General features: G+C 47.9%; 1 protein-coding gene across 1 annotated transcript in view; it reads left to right on the top strand.

Moving 5' to 3' along the window:
* Window positions 1-4,507: 4,507 nt before the first annotated feature.
* The window catches only part of LOC132086422 (serine/threonine-protein kinase PAK 3-like), a 67,644-nt gene continuing 58,220 nt past the window's right edge, over window positions 4,508-13,931 (top strand). The window contains 3 exon segments of the mRNA XM_059492087.1: window positions 4,508-4,880; window positions 9,174-9,404; window positions 10,258-10,295. Of these exon segments, the coding sequence (XP_059348070.1) occupies window positions 4,508-4,880; window positions 9,174-9,404; window positions 10,258-10,295 (642 nt within the window).

The following is a 13,931-nucleotide window of genomic DNA, read 5'->3' on the forward strand; positions in this document are numbered from 1 at the left end:
TTATCAAAGATGTAATTTAACATCTAAATACTATTGTTGGGGGGGTCTATGAACGGGATGGGACTGCTGCAGAATGCGCCTCGAGCCGTTTGTTTTCCAGCATCAGTCTCATTCCATGGTTATGACAGTGGGAAGATGCTAGTAGCTCTTATCCCCAGCAACAGACAAAGAACTTAATGTTATAACTTACTTTAAAAGTTTTTGACCGGTCACACAAAGCAAAAGCATATTGACAGTAGTTCTATCTAACGACTATAAGCACATGTCTCTTTTGTTAAAGCAATGCTTTCTTATTCTGAATACAATACCTGCTTGTAACCCTCAAAACACAATGCACAGAACTCTGCTATTAAGCTTACAAGTTCCTCATATCTTGCTAGATATACTTTTCTGAAGCTTACAGACTTATTCTAGACAAGCACTAATACACGCACCATTGTTCTATTTGTCCTTTCTTTTCCACTTCTTATATAACTTTTCTGCTGACAAAAATGATGGCTACAGCTCAGCTCTAATCAAAGATCGGCTGTCTCTGAGGCCTGCCTTCTGCAGCTTTCCCAAAACCCTGTGTTTTGACAATTCCCACAGAGAGGTACTCTGTTTTCTGACTGTTTCTGTTGCCTTGTATAGTTTTGGTCGCCCTGAGTTTCCTGAGAGGAAGAAACCCCAGGGACAGTAAGCACAATTTCTAGAGCACTGGCAGGGCAAAAATCCCAGCAAGATGAAGCAACCAGAACAAATGGATGAGTGGGTTTCTGGACCACGTTTACCTGTGATGGCAAAGTTCTGCAGATGCAGATGGAGGTGCAGATCCTTATTCTACATCTTTCTAGGAACTAGAGGAACCCTGATAGAGCCTGTGAAGCACTTGATCTTGGAAAGTCATGCTTCACTGTTTGTTATTGTTTTGGGTTTTATTTGTGAGCAGCATCCATTTGTATTATCAGCCAAGCTTGCTTCATTCCTGGTGCCACTCATCATTTCAGTGAAGAAGAGGAAGGAGATGTTAACACTGTGATAATGACATCAGGACCATTTACTCCATAACTAGCTTAGAGTAGGATTATAGAGTAGGACTGTAAATCAATAAATTGTTCAGGAACTTCAACTCATCTGGAAGATTCCATTATTTCTCACCCTGCGAATAAGCTCAGCATTTCGCTCTGAGTTACCACCTGTCTCTGAAATGTGCAAAGTAAAATTTATTGCTTTCTTTGTTGTGCCTTGAAAGTGGGGAAGGATCTTTTTCATTCATCCTCCCCAGAGCACACTGCCTTTGGAAGAGGACCCAGTGACAGGTTTTTGCCTAGCTGTGATATTTCTAGTTGAGGCAGAAAGAGCAATGGCATTTGAAGGAAAAAGCAAAGGAAGAATGGGGCAGCCCAAACACCCTGCGTGGATTCAGGCATTGAGCTGTGACTCAAGAACATGTGGGTTCCTGCCACTTGGATTTGTATCCCTAAATGCAATGTCTTTGGGTGGAGGAGAGCCTTGCTCAAGTGAGAAAGCAGAAAGATCAGAGAGGGTGCTCGGGAAGGTCTCCTGTGGTGCAGAGCTGTCAGCACCTGGGAGGTGAGAGCGGGCCCGGCCTTGGCCGGGGTGGAGCCCCAGCAGAGCCCCGGCAGAGGCTGGAGCAGGCTGAGCCCCGCAGAGGCAGGCTGGAAGGAGGCCCTTGGAGCTGCAAGAGGCAGCAGCCGGGCCCTGGGTGCCTGTTCCTGGCAACAGGCGAATCCTCTGCTCTCAGAGCCCAGGTGGCAGCTGGCTGCTGCTGAGGGGAAGCGCAGCCGTGCTGGGTACAGCCCAGCCTGGAGGCATTGGCCGTCTGCAGTGTGCCCAGGAGCAGAGAAAGGCCCAGGGCAGCCGAGGGCCACTGGGCTGCCTGAGGATTCCTCCTCTTCTGCCAGCTGCCCTGCAACTCCTGGCAAAGGTCAGCAGTGTGTGCAGCACTCTGGGCACCGGGGCAGGGAGCCGGGCTGCTCGGCAGGCTGGAGCACAGGGCAGCCTCCTTCAGGCCCGGCTCTTGTGCCAGGGCAAGCGAGGCCAGCGTGAGGCAGGGACAACTTGGCAGGGCCCATCTGCAGGAGCCAGCGCCTCACGCAGCTCTGGGAGGAAGCGCCTGCAATCCTGCAGTTCTGCACTGAGCCACAGCAAAGGTGTGAGATGCAGAGTGTTTTGCAGAAATATTCAGGCCCACCAGGCCAGCCTGCTTTGTGTTCTCTGACACACAGCAAGTGCTGTGCAATGCTGCTCTGAGCTGCTGGGAGAGAGGGAATCAGAGATGTGCCTGAGGATTTTGCTTGAGTAGTGAACTGATTAGGAAGGGAGCAGAATGGTTGCAGTAGGCAATTTGTGGGTTTTTTTATTAGTTTCTGAAGGAAGGATGCAATGTGTCTTCACTCAGCAAAAGCAATTGCAGGACTTCTTGTTAAAATGCTTGCATTTGATTTTGAGAGTAGGAAGAAGAGATGTTGGGAAAATGTTAAAGTGTAACAAATGGGGCTTAGTCTTGTGAATTCCTTGAGCTTTAATAGGTAGTGCTGAACTCTGTATTCCCCCAATGCAGTGCCTAATGTGTGCAAGTTGCTATCTTAACCCTGAGAATAAAGAGAATGGTCCTTCCAAGATGGTAGCTGGAATGCATTCAAGGGAAGAAAGTATTTTTAGGATGCTCTTGATCAGTAAAGGAGAATTTTAATGGGAATGATTCTCAAACAACTTTTTCCAAGGCCCTGCCATATTTGATGTTTGAGCAACTTGACAAGGCAATGAAGAAAAGTATCTTGTTTAATGGGTGGGAACTTGACCCTTTGTCCTGATTGAGGGCAAATTTGGGAGAGAACCCCCGAAGGGGTTCCTGTAGAAAGCACATTCAATCAGCCCCTTTCCCAACCAGTTTGGGAGAAAACACGTCCTTGGAGAAGCGTGGAAAAAACTCTTTATTAAACAATAAAAGCTAAACAATATTAAACAAGAAAACCTATTGTGGCTCCAAAAAAAAGCCAAACTCAGAAAGTCTCCTCCGTGGGCTGTGGCTCAGCTCACTCAGTCTCCTGTCAGTCCCAGGGGTGCTGGAAATGCTGCGGACCAGGCCCGGCTTGGTGGGTCACAGGTGTGAGCTGCCAGTGCTCTTCTGGTGTTCAGACTGGAGAAGGTCTAAACAGGTTCAAAGAAAATGGAAAAAAAACCCACGGTCCAGGGAACTTCTTTGCCTCAGCTAGCTAAAACTAACTAAAAGCGAAGGAGAACTCTGTCCTGCTGTCTGTCCATGCGCAGACATCAGAGTGCAGGAGAAGGAAATGTGGAGGAATGAGTGCAGTTTCCTCTGTGCTTCTTCTCTCCCCCCCCTTCACTCTTGGAACAAGTCTTAAAGGTGCAAAACCAGAACAGAAGACTGGGGATACAAGCATGATATAGTCAGGCCAGGAGACCCTTGAAAGAGAAACAATGTATTGGTCAATCGGTGGGCAGTCAAGCTTTGAAAGGGGAACAGTGCATAATGGAGCCCTTGGTGGCAGGGAGTCGGTATCCTGAGCCATCATGGCCTCATCTCACACACCGGCCATGTGTGGGCCGATGCTGTAACTGGGAAAATTCCACTCCTGAACCGGAGATACAGGGCCTGGTTCTGGGGTGGAGGGGTGAGAAGGATGAGATGCACACCGTTTGATCCAGGGATGTCCTGGAAGTGCACTGCCTACCTGCCCCTGGTGCCGAGCACCACAATCCATCTCTTCCTGCTCAGCAGATTTTGGGAATCCAGGGGTTGGTATGTCACACTTCAGAATAGGTATGAGGTTCTGGATCTAGAGACGCAGCTAGATGATTTAGGAGAAAATTGTCTGCCCAGTGAACCCCTCAATTATGATTCATCTGTGAGATGGATCACTGCCTCTAAGATCAAGAAGAAAAGAAGGGTAATCATAGTCGGTGATTCCCTTCTGAAGGGAACTGAGGGCCCCATATGTCAGCCAGATCCATCCCACAGGGAGATCTGTTGCCTCCCTGGAGCCCGGGTACAAAATATCTCTGAGAGACTTCCTGGGCTGATTCAGCCCTCTGATTATTACCCACTGCTGATACTCTAGGCTGGTAGTGATGAGATTGAAAGGAGGAGTGTCAAGGCAATTAGGAAGGACTTCAGGGTACTGGGTCAGGTAGTTGATAGGGCAGGAGCACAGGTAGTGTTCTGCTCAGTCCCTCAGGTGGTGGAGGAAAATGATGAAAGAAACAGGAGAATCCACATCATGAACAAGTGGCTTAAGTGTTGGTGTCATTGGCAAAATTTTGGATTCTTTGATCATGGGGAAACTTTTACAGCATCTGCTCTGCTGGAACCAGATGTGGTACATCTCTCTGTTAAGGGCAAAAGATTTTTAGCTCATGAACTGGCAGACCTCATTGAGAGGGCTTTAAACTAGGTTTGAAGGAGGAAGGGGAAGCAGCTTAGCTGTCTGGAAGCAGGCCCAAGGGTTGCAAGGCTAAGTTAGGGGTGAAGTCAGTAGCCCAGATGAGGTGCATGTATACCAATGCACGCAGCTTGGGCAACAAACAAGAAGAGCTGGAGGCCATGGTGCAACTGCAGAGCTATGATGTAGTTACCATCACGGAAACATGGTGGGATGACTCACATAGCTGGAATACTGCACTGGATGGATACAAGTGCCTCAGAAGAGACAGGAAAGGAAGAAGAGGAGGAGGGGTGGCCCTTTATATTAGGCAGACTTTCGATGCCGTAGAAATTGAAACTAAGGAAGATGGAGTTGAATGTCTATGGGTAAGAATTAAGGGGAAGGCCAACAAGGCTGACACCCTACCGGGAGTCTGCTGTCGTCCACCCAAACAGGAAGAAGAGGTTGATGACTTATTTTATAAGCAGCTAGGTAATGTTTCAAGATCATCAGCCCTTGTTCTTGTGGGTGACTTCAACCTACCAGACATCTGCTGGGAACTTAATACAGCAGTAAAGAGGCAGTCCAGGAAATTCTTAGAATGTATGGAGGACAACTTTTTGTCGCAGCTGGTGGGGGAACCCACCAGGGGAGGGACTATGTTAGATCTGCTGTTTGCAAATAGAGATGGGTTGGTGGGAGATGCGGTGGTTGGAGGTCGATTGGGGCAGAGTGATCATGAAATAATAGAGTTCTCAATATTTGGTGAAGTCAAGAAGAGCACCAGTAAGACTCTTGCATTGGACTTCCGGAAGGCAGACTTTGGCCTATTTAGGAGACTTATTCAGAGCGTCCCTTGGGAAACAGCCCTTAAAAACAAAGGAGTTCAGGAAAGGTGGGCATGCCTCAAAATAGAGATCTTGAGGGCACAGGAACAGACTGTCCCTGTGTGCTGAAAGATCAGTCAATGGGGTAAATGTCCAGCCTGGCTGGGCAAGGATGCTTTGGAGGAACTTCGGAATAAAAAGAGGATGTATCAGCATTGGAAGGAGGGTCAGGCCTCTAAGGAAGTATTCAAGAAGGCTGCTGGAGCATGCAGAAAAAAAAAATTAGGGAGGCCAAAGCTCATTTTGAACTTAAAATGGCAACTTCTGTAAAGGATAATAAAAAATGTTTTTACAAATACATTAATGCTAGAAGGAGGGGCGGGACCAGCCTTTGTTCTTTATTGGGAAAGGGAGGGAACTTAGTATCTGTAGATGAGGAGAAGGCAGAAGCGCTTAACGCCTACCTTGCCTCAGTTTTTAGTGGGAAGATGACTTGCCCTCAAGACACCTGCCCACCTGGGCTGGTTGATGGTGTCAGGGAGCAGAATGGTCCCCACATTATCCAAGAGGAGGCAGTCAAAGAACTACTGAAATGCTTGGATGTTCATAAACCTATGGGACCAGACGGGATCCACCCCAGGGTAAGGAAAGAGCTGGCAAATGAGCTTGCAAAGCCACTGTCCATTGTTTACCAACAGTCCCGGCTCACTGGTGAGGTTCTGGATGACTGGAAGCTGGCCAATGTGGTACCCATTCACAAAAAGGGTGCAAAGAAGGATCCTGGTAATTATAGACCGGTCAGCCTGACCTCAGTACCTGGCAAAATAATGGAACAGTTTATATTTGTCTCTGTCTCGGCTGTTTTTAATGACCTAGAAAGGCTCGGGGTGGTCTTGGGCAGCCCGCGCTCCAAAGGATGAAAAACAGCTTCAGGTGTTTTCTCGGTCTTCAGTGTTTATTAGTTTTTTATCTAAAAGATTTTCTCTCGGCCCGACAGAGGTCTGCACAGCAAGCCAGCCATGAGCACACTGAGAGCCCCCGGGGCGGTCACTTATCTTTATACTCAAAACTACGTATACAATATTTACCTATTTTCCCTAATACCTTTCACCCTTATTGACCAGTGCACTTTTAGTAAGGACCAATCCCAAAGTGCCACCACCACCACAGAAGATGGAGGCTAAGAAGAAGAAGAAGAAGGACAGGACACGCCCCAATTCCTCCATCTTACTTCTCTAGACCCCCCTGTATAGAAATCCTAAACCCTGTGTTTCACACTCTAATTAACTTATCCCTTCACCATTTATCCCAGTGAAATCCTCCCGTCCTCATACAGGTGTCATCTCCCATGCAGGATCAAAGTCCAGCCACCAGACGCTTCTGGCAACATTCCAGGACCTCCGAGCCCCCCAAGGATGGTCTCGGTGACTCGGCACATCAGTCCTGAGGTGCTGAGATCCCACATATATTAAGTGCCATCACACAGTATTTACAGGATGGCCAGGGTATCAGACCCAGCCAGCATGGGTTTAGGAGGGGTAGTTCATGTTTAACCAACCTGGTCACTTTTATGACCAGGTAACCCACCTAGTGGATGCAGGGAAGGCTGTAGATGTTGTTTATTTGGATTTCAGCTAGGCCTTTGACACTGTCCCCCCCAGCATACTCCTAGACCAGCTGGCAGGCTGTGGCTTGGACGGGAGCACTCTGTGCTGGGTTAGGAACTGACTGCATGGCCAGGCCCAGAGAGTGTGGTGAATGGTGCTGCATCCAGCTGGCGGCCAGTGACCAGTGGTTTTCCTCAGGGGTCAGTGCCACTTCTGTTTAATATTTTTATTGATGACATGGATGAGGGTTTAGAGTCCTTTATTAGTAAATTTGCAGATGACACTAAACTGGGAGCATGTGTTGATCTGTTAGAGGGACAGAGGGCTTTGCAGAGGGACTTGGAATGGTTGGATTTATGGGCAGAATCTAATGGGATGAAGTTCAGTAAGTCCAAGTGCTGAGTCCTGCACTTTGGCCACAATAACCCCCTGCAACGTTATAGGCTGGAGACAGTGTGGCTGGACAGTGCTCAGGTGGAAAGGGACCTGGGGGTGCTGGTTGACAGTTGGCTGAACATAAGCCAGCGGTGTGCCCAGGTGGCCAAGAAGGCCAATGGCATCCTGGCCAGTATCAGGAACAGTGTGGCCAGCAGGAGCAGGGTAGTCATTCTTCCCCTGTACTCAGCACTGGTGAGGCCTCACCTGGAGTATTGTGTCCAGTTCTGGGCCCCTCAGTTTATGAGGGATATTGAGATGCTTGAGCGTGTCCAAAAGAGAGCAACGAGGCTGGTGAGGGGCTGGGAGCACAAGCTGTATGAAAAATGACTGAGGGAGCTGGCGTTGTTCAGCCTGGAGAAAAGGAGACTCAGAGGTGATCTTATCACTCTCTTCAACTTCCTGAAGGGTGGCTGTGGTCAGCTGGGGGTCAGTCTCTTTCTCCGGGCAACAACAGACAGAACAAGAGGACACAGTCTCAAGCTGTCTCAAGGGAGATACAGGCTAGAATTAGGGAGGAAGTTTTTCACAGAAAGAGTGGTCAAACACTGGAATGATCTACCCAGGGAGGTGGTGCAGTCACCATCCCTCGATGTGTTTACAAAAAGACTGGATGTGGCACTTGGTGACATGATCTAGTTGAGGTGTTAGAACATGGGTGGGACTCGATGATCTTAAAGGTCTCTTCCAACCTAGAAATTCAGTGGTTCTGTGTATTATTTGCTTTGCAGGCCTGGTTGTGTCTTAGGTTCTTTTGTGCATGGGTCTCCTCCTGAGCCTGTGACAGTGACCACCAGGGACCTACAGGACACTCCTACTCTGATGTCAGTAAATTCTGAGAGTGATTGAAATATGTCGGATAAAATTGGAGTAATGTTTAGCCTGTGAGTTTCCGCAAAGTATTGAATATGTCTTAATTCCATGGATACAAAGTAGTAAGTGAGATTGAAGGGTGTACATATGTAAGAGAAGTGATTCCGTATGCATGGAGTACTAAAATACAGTAATGCCTCCTTTCCAACCCTGAGCTGGCAGCAGGGATCAGACCCTGCTTGGAAACTTTCATTTTGGCAACTTCTGTTAGCAGGTAAGAAAGGTCAAAATTAAACATGTTCACCTTATGTTTTCCTCTGGTGGACCTTTTTGGGAGCCAAGGTGTCCTGGGTGTGTGCAGAGCAGAGCAGCCCCAGAAAGCCCTTGGCTTGCCCACCAGTTGTGATGCCTTGTTCCAGGTGTGCCCAGCTCTGGCAGGAGAAAGAGCCCGCAGCGCAGTGGGCACCGTGGCCTGCCCAGCCAGGGCTCTCTGGCACAGAGCAGCAGCAGCAGCAGCACCGTTCAATCCGCTCCTGCCTTGGCTTCCCCTGGCACACAGAAGCCTCTGGAAATCAGCACCGCCAGTCGCGTTCCCAGCCTGGAGCAGCTCCTGCATGCAGGCAGATGCTGCCAGTTCGACTGCTTCCAAAGGGGAATAAAGGCAGAGATGTACATGCACCAGAGCCCTGGGCATGTCCAATAAATGTGCAAATATGTGGGGAGATTTTTTAAGAATTATTTCAGCTGTTATGCCAGCAGTGGCTTCTCTCCTGGTTCTGTGCAATGCTGTGGGCCATTTTCTTGGTCTGGTTTTCTTTGCTTGGGCCCCATCTGAGTGCTCAATTGGGGTCCATCCTGTAGGTGCTTTGTGCACTCTTGGAGTTCCTCTTGGATCTCTTGAACAACAGGGTTTGGCCCATGACGGGAATTTGTGCTGCTTTTTGACAGAGGAGAACTTTGCAGGCTATTTTGTGTTTGCTGCAGGGAAGGTTGGTTATTGCTTGGCATAAACTCACAGACCAACATAGAAGGTTTGCTTTGTGATGTCAGGGCATGGTTTCCACGTTGTCATAGTGACATCAGAAGGTTGCCTTGGTGCACAGAAGGCCTGAGTGTCAGAGCAGCTGTAGGTTTTGCTGAGAGCAGGAGCATCCTTCTGGTTAAGACATTTGTCATTGGACAGCTGCGCACTGACAAGAGCCTTGTCTTTCCAACTGTGTGAGCACAGCCTGCAGACTTGTAGAGCAGTGCCACAATGCGGGAGGAACTCACTGCTGCAGTTTTTGCTGCTTTTGCCATTTTTTATTCTGCATATTACCTGACTCAGCTGGCACGTAAGTAGAGGTTTTCCCTGGCTGTAACCTAACCGATAACTTTTGTATGCCTTCCTGCTCTTTCTTAAAGACTCCATTGAATTAGAATGAAAAGAACATTAGGAGGCCATTGGTTGTGTAATGCTCCTGTCAAGTCATTCAGCTAAAAAGGGGGTTTCTGTACCCACAGGGGCAGCATTTGCAAGGGAACCTGGAAGGACAAGCAAGACAGCTTTGGAAATGTAGACTGGCAGACTTTCTTGGAGGGCCTTCTAAAAACTCTGAGTTGTTCCCAGAATTCAGGGAAAGCTTCTTTCTTTCTAAATTTTGTCATGAAGGGATTTCACTGTCTAACTTGATCTTTTACTGAGTGCTAAAATATTGATTCCCTTTGCAAGGAAGTGCAAACTCCAAAACAGTAAATGTCTGCTCCAGAACCCTGGAGCTGCTGCTGTGCTGTTTCACAATAGAACTGCCACATCTCAGGAGGATTTTGGGGAAGATTTCCTGGGCAACTTGTTTCCAGCAAGTAAATGAGAATTAGGGTATGCAAATGATTTTTTTTAAAAAAGTACCTGAGGGAGAGGATAAAAAAAGCTGCTTGATGTGTTTGGTAAAACAGGAGCATTGAGTGTTACAGATGAATTTGCATTTTCTTGGTCATGTTTGTATTCATTTACTGGCAAAACAGCCAAAGTGTAGGCACAAGCAAGAATATTGTCCTGATCTCTTGCTGGCCGTGTGAATGAAATGTGTCTCCTGGAGGGATTTTGTGAAATGGAAAATCATCTGTTTGGGTTGACTTGTTCTGTGGGATTCAGCAGCCCAAGCAGTTTTCTCACAGCCTTTGTTCATTTTCCCTTGCCCACTACAGGTCACCTCAGGCATGTATTCAGAGGTACTGATCATGAGGTGAGTGAGAAAGGGAGATTTCATGTTCATTTCTTGTGTTAAGGAATTGTAGAACCAGCTGTCAGCTTGACCAGAACAGTAGAGGGTAGAGGGCCAGCTAGGGAGGCTGAAAGAAATCATTTTCATGCCTTGGACAAAACCAAAAAAAGCATAAGTGGATTTTTTAAAATTTTCATCTCAGAGCCCTGAAGAACTATAAACTCAGTTTGGCAGTGAGAAAGTCTTCTCCTGCAAGCAGCTAGAGGGGAATACTGAACTAAGACCAATTCCCTATAGAGTAGAATTAGCCCATTTCAATTTAGTCAGAGTGACTGAGAATTCTATTCCTATAGATTCAGAAACCCATTGCAATCAAAGTTTCTCATTCCTCCTTAGAAGATCTGGTGGTAAATGTGAAAAGAAATGAGGTTTTGAGTGATAGGTGACAGCCTGTCCTTTATGCTTCTCTCTTGCCACAGATGACAGAACCAATAGCCGTCTCTCCCCTGGCTCCCGCTGCTTCTGGAGAAGAAGCCCAAGAGGAGAAAATTGAGGTGAAGGAGCGCCAGACTCCATCAGTGCTCACACCAGAGCCTGGATATCATGAGCCCGTAAGTGCCAGTTGTGTGTGGTGGTGTCTTTAGAGCAAGGCAGAGGTGCAAGTTTCAGAGCAGCCAGCGCTTCCTGTTGCTGGCTGAGGATGCTGAGTGCCAGAGTGCTGCCAGGAGCTCGGGATTTCCTACAGGCAGAGATGGCAGAACTTGGCCTTTGACCTGTGATGTTGAGGCCCAAAGGGCTGGTGCCTGTGGGAGAGCATGTGGCTGCTTGGCTCAGGGAAGCTCTGTCTCTGGGCTTCTGCAGCGCTGTGACCGAGGGCACACGTGGTAGTGCTGGATGGCACGGGCCTTTGTTTCTTTGTTTTCCCTTGTTGGAAAGGTGTGTTTGGCTTGTGAGACTGGTCTGCAGTTTTCTTGAGTTTTATTTCAGTTCTACAAAGTCTTATGGACCAGGTGACTTTTGGCTTTTGATAAGTTTTAAAGAAATTATTATGCTATCCATGAACCTGAGGGGAGCCGTGTGGCCAAAGAAGGGAATCACGGAGATGGGAAGTCTTCTTGTGAGGCAAAAAGCATAAGGGGCAAGTTTCTGTTGATGTGTTTAGTGACCAGGTCTGCAGCTTTGGCAAGAGCCTTGGAGCCTGGAGTGGGGATGAAGCCGCGAGTCCTTGACTGCTGCCTTGTGTTGCTCAGAAGAGGGACATGTAGAAATGGTGGATGCTGTATTTGAACGCAAACGGGCCATGCTGGTAGCTGGGCAAGGGTGTAGAGGACAAGCCCAGTGAGGAGGTGATGAGGGAGCTTTGGTCTGGGAAATGAAGGAGGCTCACGAGGGACCTTCAGGCAGACTACCATCAATCCCCACGCGACAGTACTCACCACACGGGCCATTTCCCTACCAAACCTATCCTCACTGAATCCAAGTGCTTTAGACACTGGAGTGGGAGACAATTCCATCTTGTAGCTTGATGGCTAGTTGGTTTGCTAGGAGAGGAAGCCCCGTTTGTTTTCTCCTTTTCCAGCAAGCAAAGATGCTTCTGCACAATGTTTCCTGCTCTTTTGCAGCCTTGAATGAGATTATGATCCAGTTGGACTTTTCCACGTCTGTAGCAGCAAAGGCAATGGATTGCTGTTGCTTTCCTACTTTTCCAATTCAGAGCTTTCAGGAACTAAAGCTGCATTTTACAGGGACAACATTGCTTGCTGATAGCAGCTAGAAGGAAATATCAACTTCATATCCATCTAGAGTTCTGTTGAATTGGCCCATAGTATTTTGGTGGGTGGGACTTAGAATCCATATGTTGCTATTAAATGTTCTGATTTCTCCTTAGAATATGTGGTGGTAGATCTGAAAAAAAATGAGATTATGAATGATAGGTGACAGCCTGTCCCTCATGCATCTCTCTTGCCATAGCTGACAGAACCAAGAGCTGTCTCTCCCCTGGCTCCTGCTGCTTCTGGAGAAGAAGCCCAAGAGGAGCAAATTGAGGTGTATGAGTTCCAGACTCCATCAGTGCTCACACCAGAGCCTGGATATCGTGAGCCTGTAAGTGCAAGTGGTGTGTGGTGGTGTCTTTAGAGCAAGGCAGAGGTGCAAGTTTCTGAGCAGCCAGCGCTTCCTGTTGCTGGCTGAGGGAGCTGAGTGCTGGAGTGCTGCCAGGAGCTCGGGATTTTCTGCAGGCAGCGACAGCAGAACTTGGCCTTTGACCTGTGATGTTGAGGCCCAAACGGCTGGTGCCTTTGGGAGAGCATCTGGCTGCTTGGCTCGGGGAAGCTCTGTCTCTGGGCTTCTGCAGTGCTGTGGCCGATGGCTCACGTGGTAGTGCTATATGTTACGGGACTTTGTTTCTTTGTTTTCCCTTGATGGAAAGGTGTGTTTTGCTTGTGAAATTGGTCTACCGTTTTCTTGAGGAATTCTTTAATTCTACAAAGTCTTTTGGGCCAGGTGTCTTTAGTCTTTTGCTAAGCTACAGAAGATGGTTATGTGTCACAATCCATCCTAGTGAATGGATGTTGTGATGGTTCGTAGGAGGTAATCTCAGGGTGCAAAAGAACTAACATGGTACAAGGGGGTTTGCAATAATTATCAAAACAAATGCACCTTTATTGAATGACCACTGCAAAACGCGATTGAGGGATTAAGGGAGAGAAAAAGGTAGAGAAAGAGAGTGAAGACAGAGAAAGAGAGTGAAGACAGAGAAAGGGGGAGATATAACTACCGACATAGAACAAAGTCTTTTGGTCCAGTCCGGTCGAGGATCTGCCTGATACACTCGGGAGATCTCAAAATCTGTAGCTAACTCAGAGGTTTGTATTATTGAAAATTTTGGGGTGGTCTGGGGAGGAGAAGAGATACAATAGGGAATAGATGTAAGAGGTAGTCTATTTCTCAGCAGTAAATGAGAGCCATTGAGAGCCATTGTTTTCTTGGTCCAGTGGTCACACCTGCAGGCAAACATCTCGCTTTGGTCAGCTTGCCTCCCCCCACACACCTCCCTCAGGCTGGGGGTTTCAGTCCCAGTCCTTGATGGAGAGGGTCCTTACATCTCAGTCTGTCTGTCATGGTGGTTGTAAAACAGGTGAGGGTCTTCTGTGGGAGACCACCTGAGACTCAGGAGAAGTCCAACCAGGCTAAGAGATGGGACAGCTTCCAAAGCTGTTATTCGAAACGGGGCACAGTACCCCCTTCTTAGAAGACAGCAAACTACACCTGGTAAAACGAAGAGCTTAACGCTGAGCTTTCAGGTCTCCAAGCATTTGGCGTGTGACTTTCTCCTTCAGAACCAGAGATTATTGAAGGGGTGGGGGGGGAGGGTCTTCTCTTCAGTGGTCTCCCAATGACAATCGTGAGGCAGATGAGGGAAAATTTGGACAGACTCACATTATGTTGTCCATGAAGCTGTGGGGAACTATTCTTGGCCTGTGTGGCCAAAGAAAGGAAATGCATGCAGTTGGGAAGCCTTCTTGTGAGGCCAAAAGCAGAAGGGGCAAGTTTCTGTTGATGCATTTAGTGATGAAGTCTGCTGCTTTGGCAAGAGACTTGGAGCCTGGAGTGGGGGTGAAGCCGTGAGTCCTTGACTGCTGCCTTGTGTTGATCAGA

The sequence above is a fragment of the Ammospiza nelsoni genome, chromosome Z (assembly GCF_027579445.1).
Source record: "Ammospiza nelsoni isolate bAmmNel1 chromosome Z, bAmmNel1.pri, whole genome shotgun sequence".
Classification (NCBI taxonomy): domain Eukaryota; kingdom Metazoa; phylum Chordata; class Aves; order Passeriformes; family Passerellidae; genus Ammospiza; species Ammospiza nelsoni.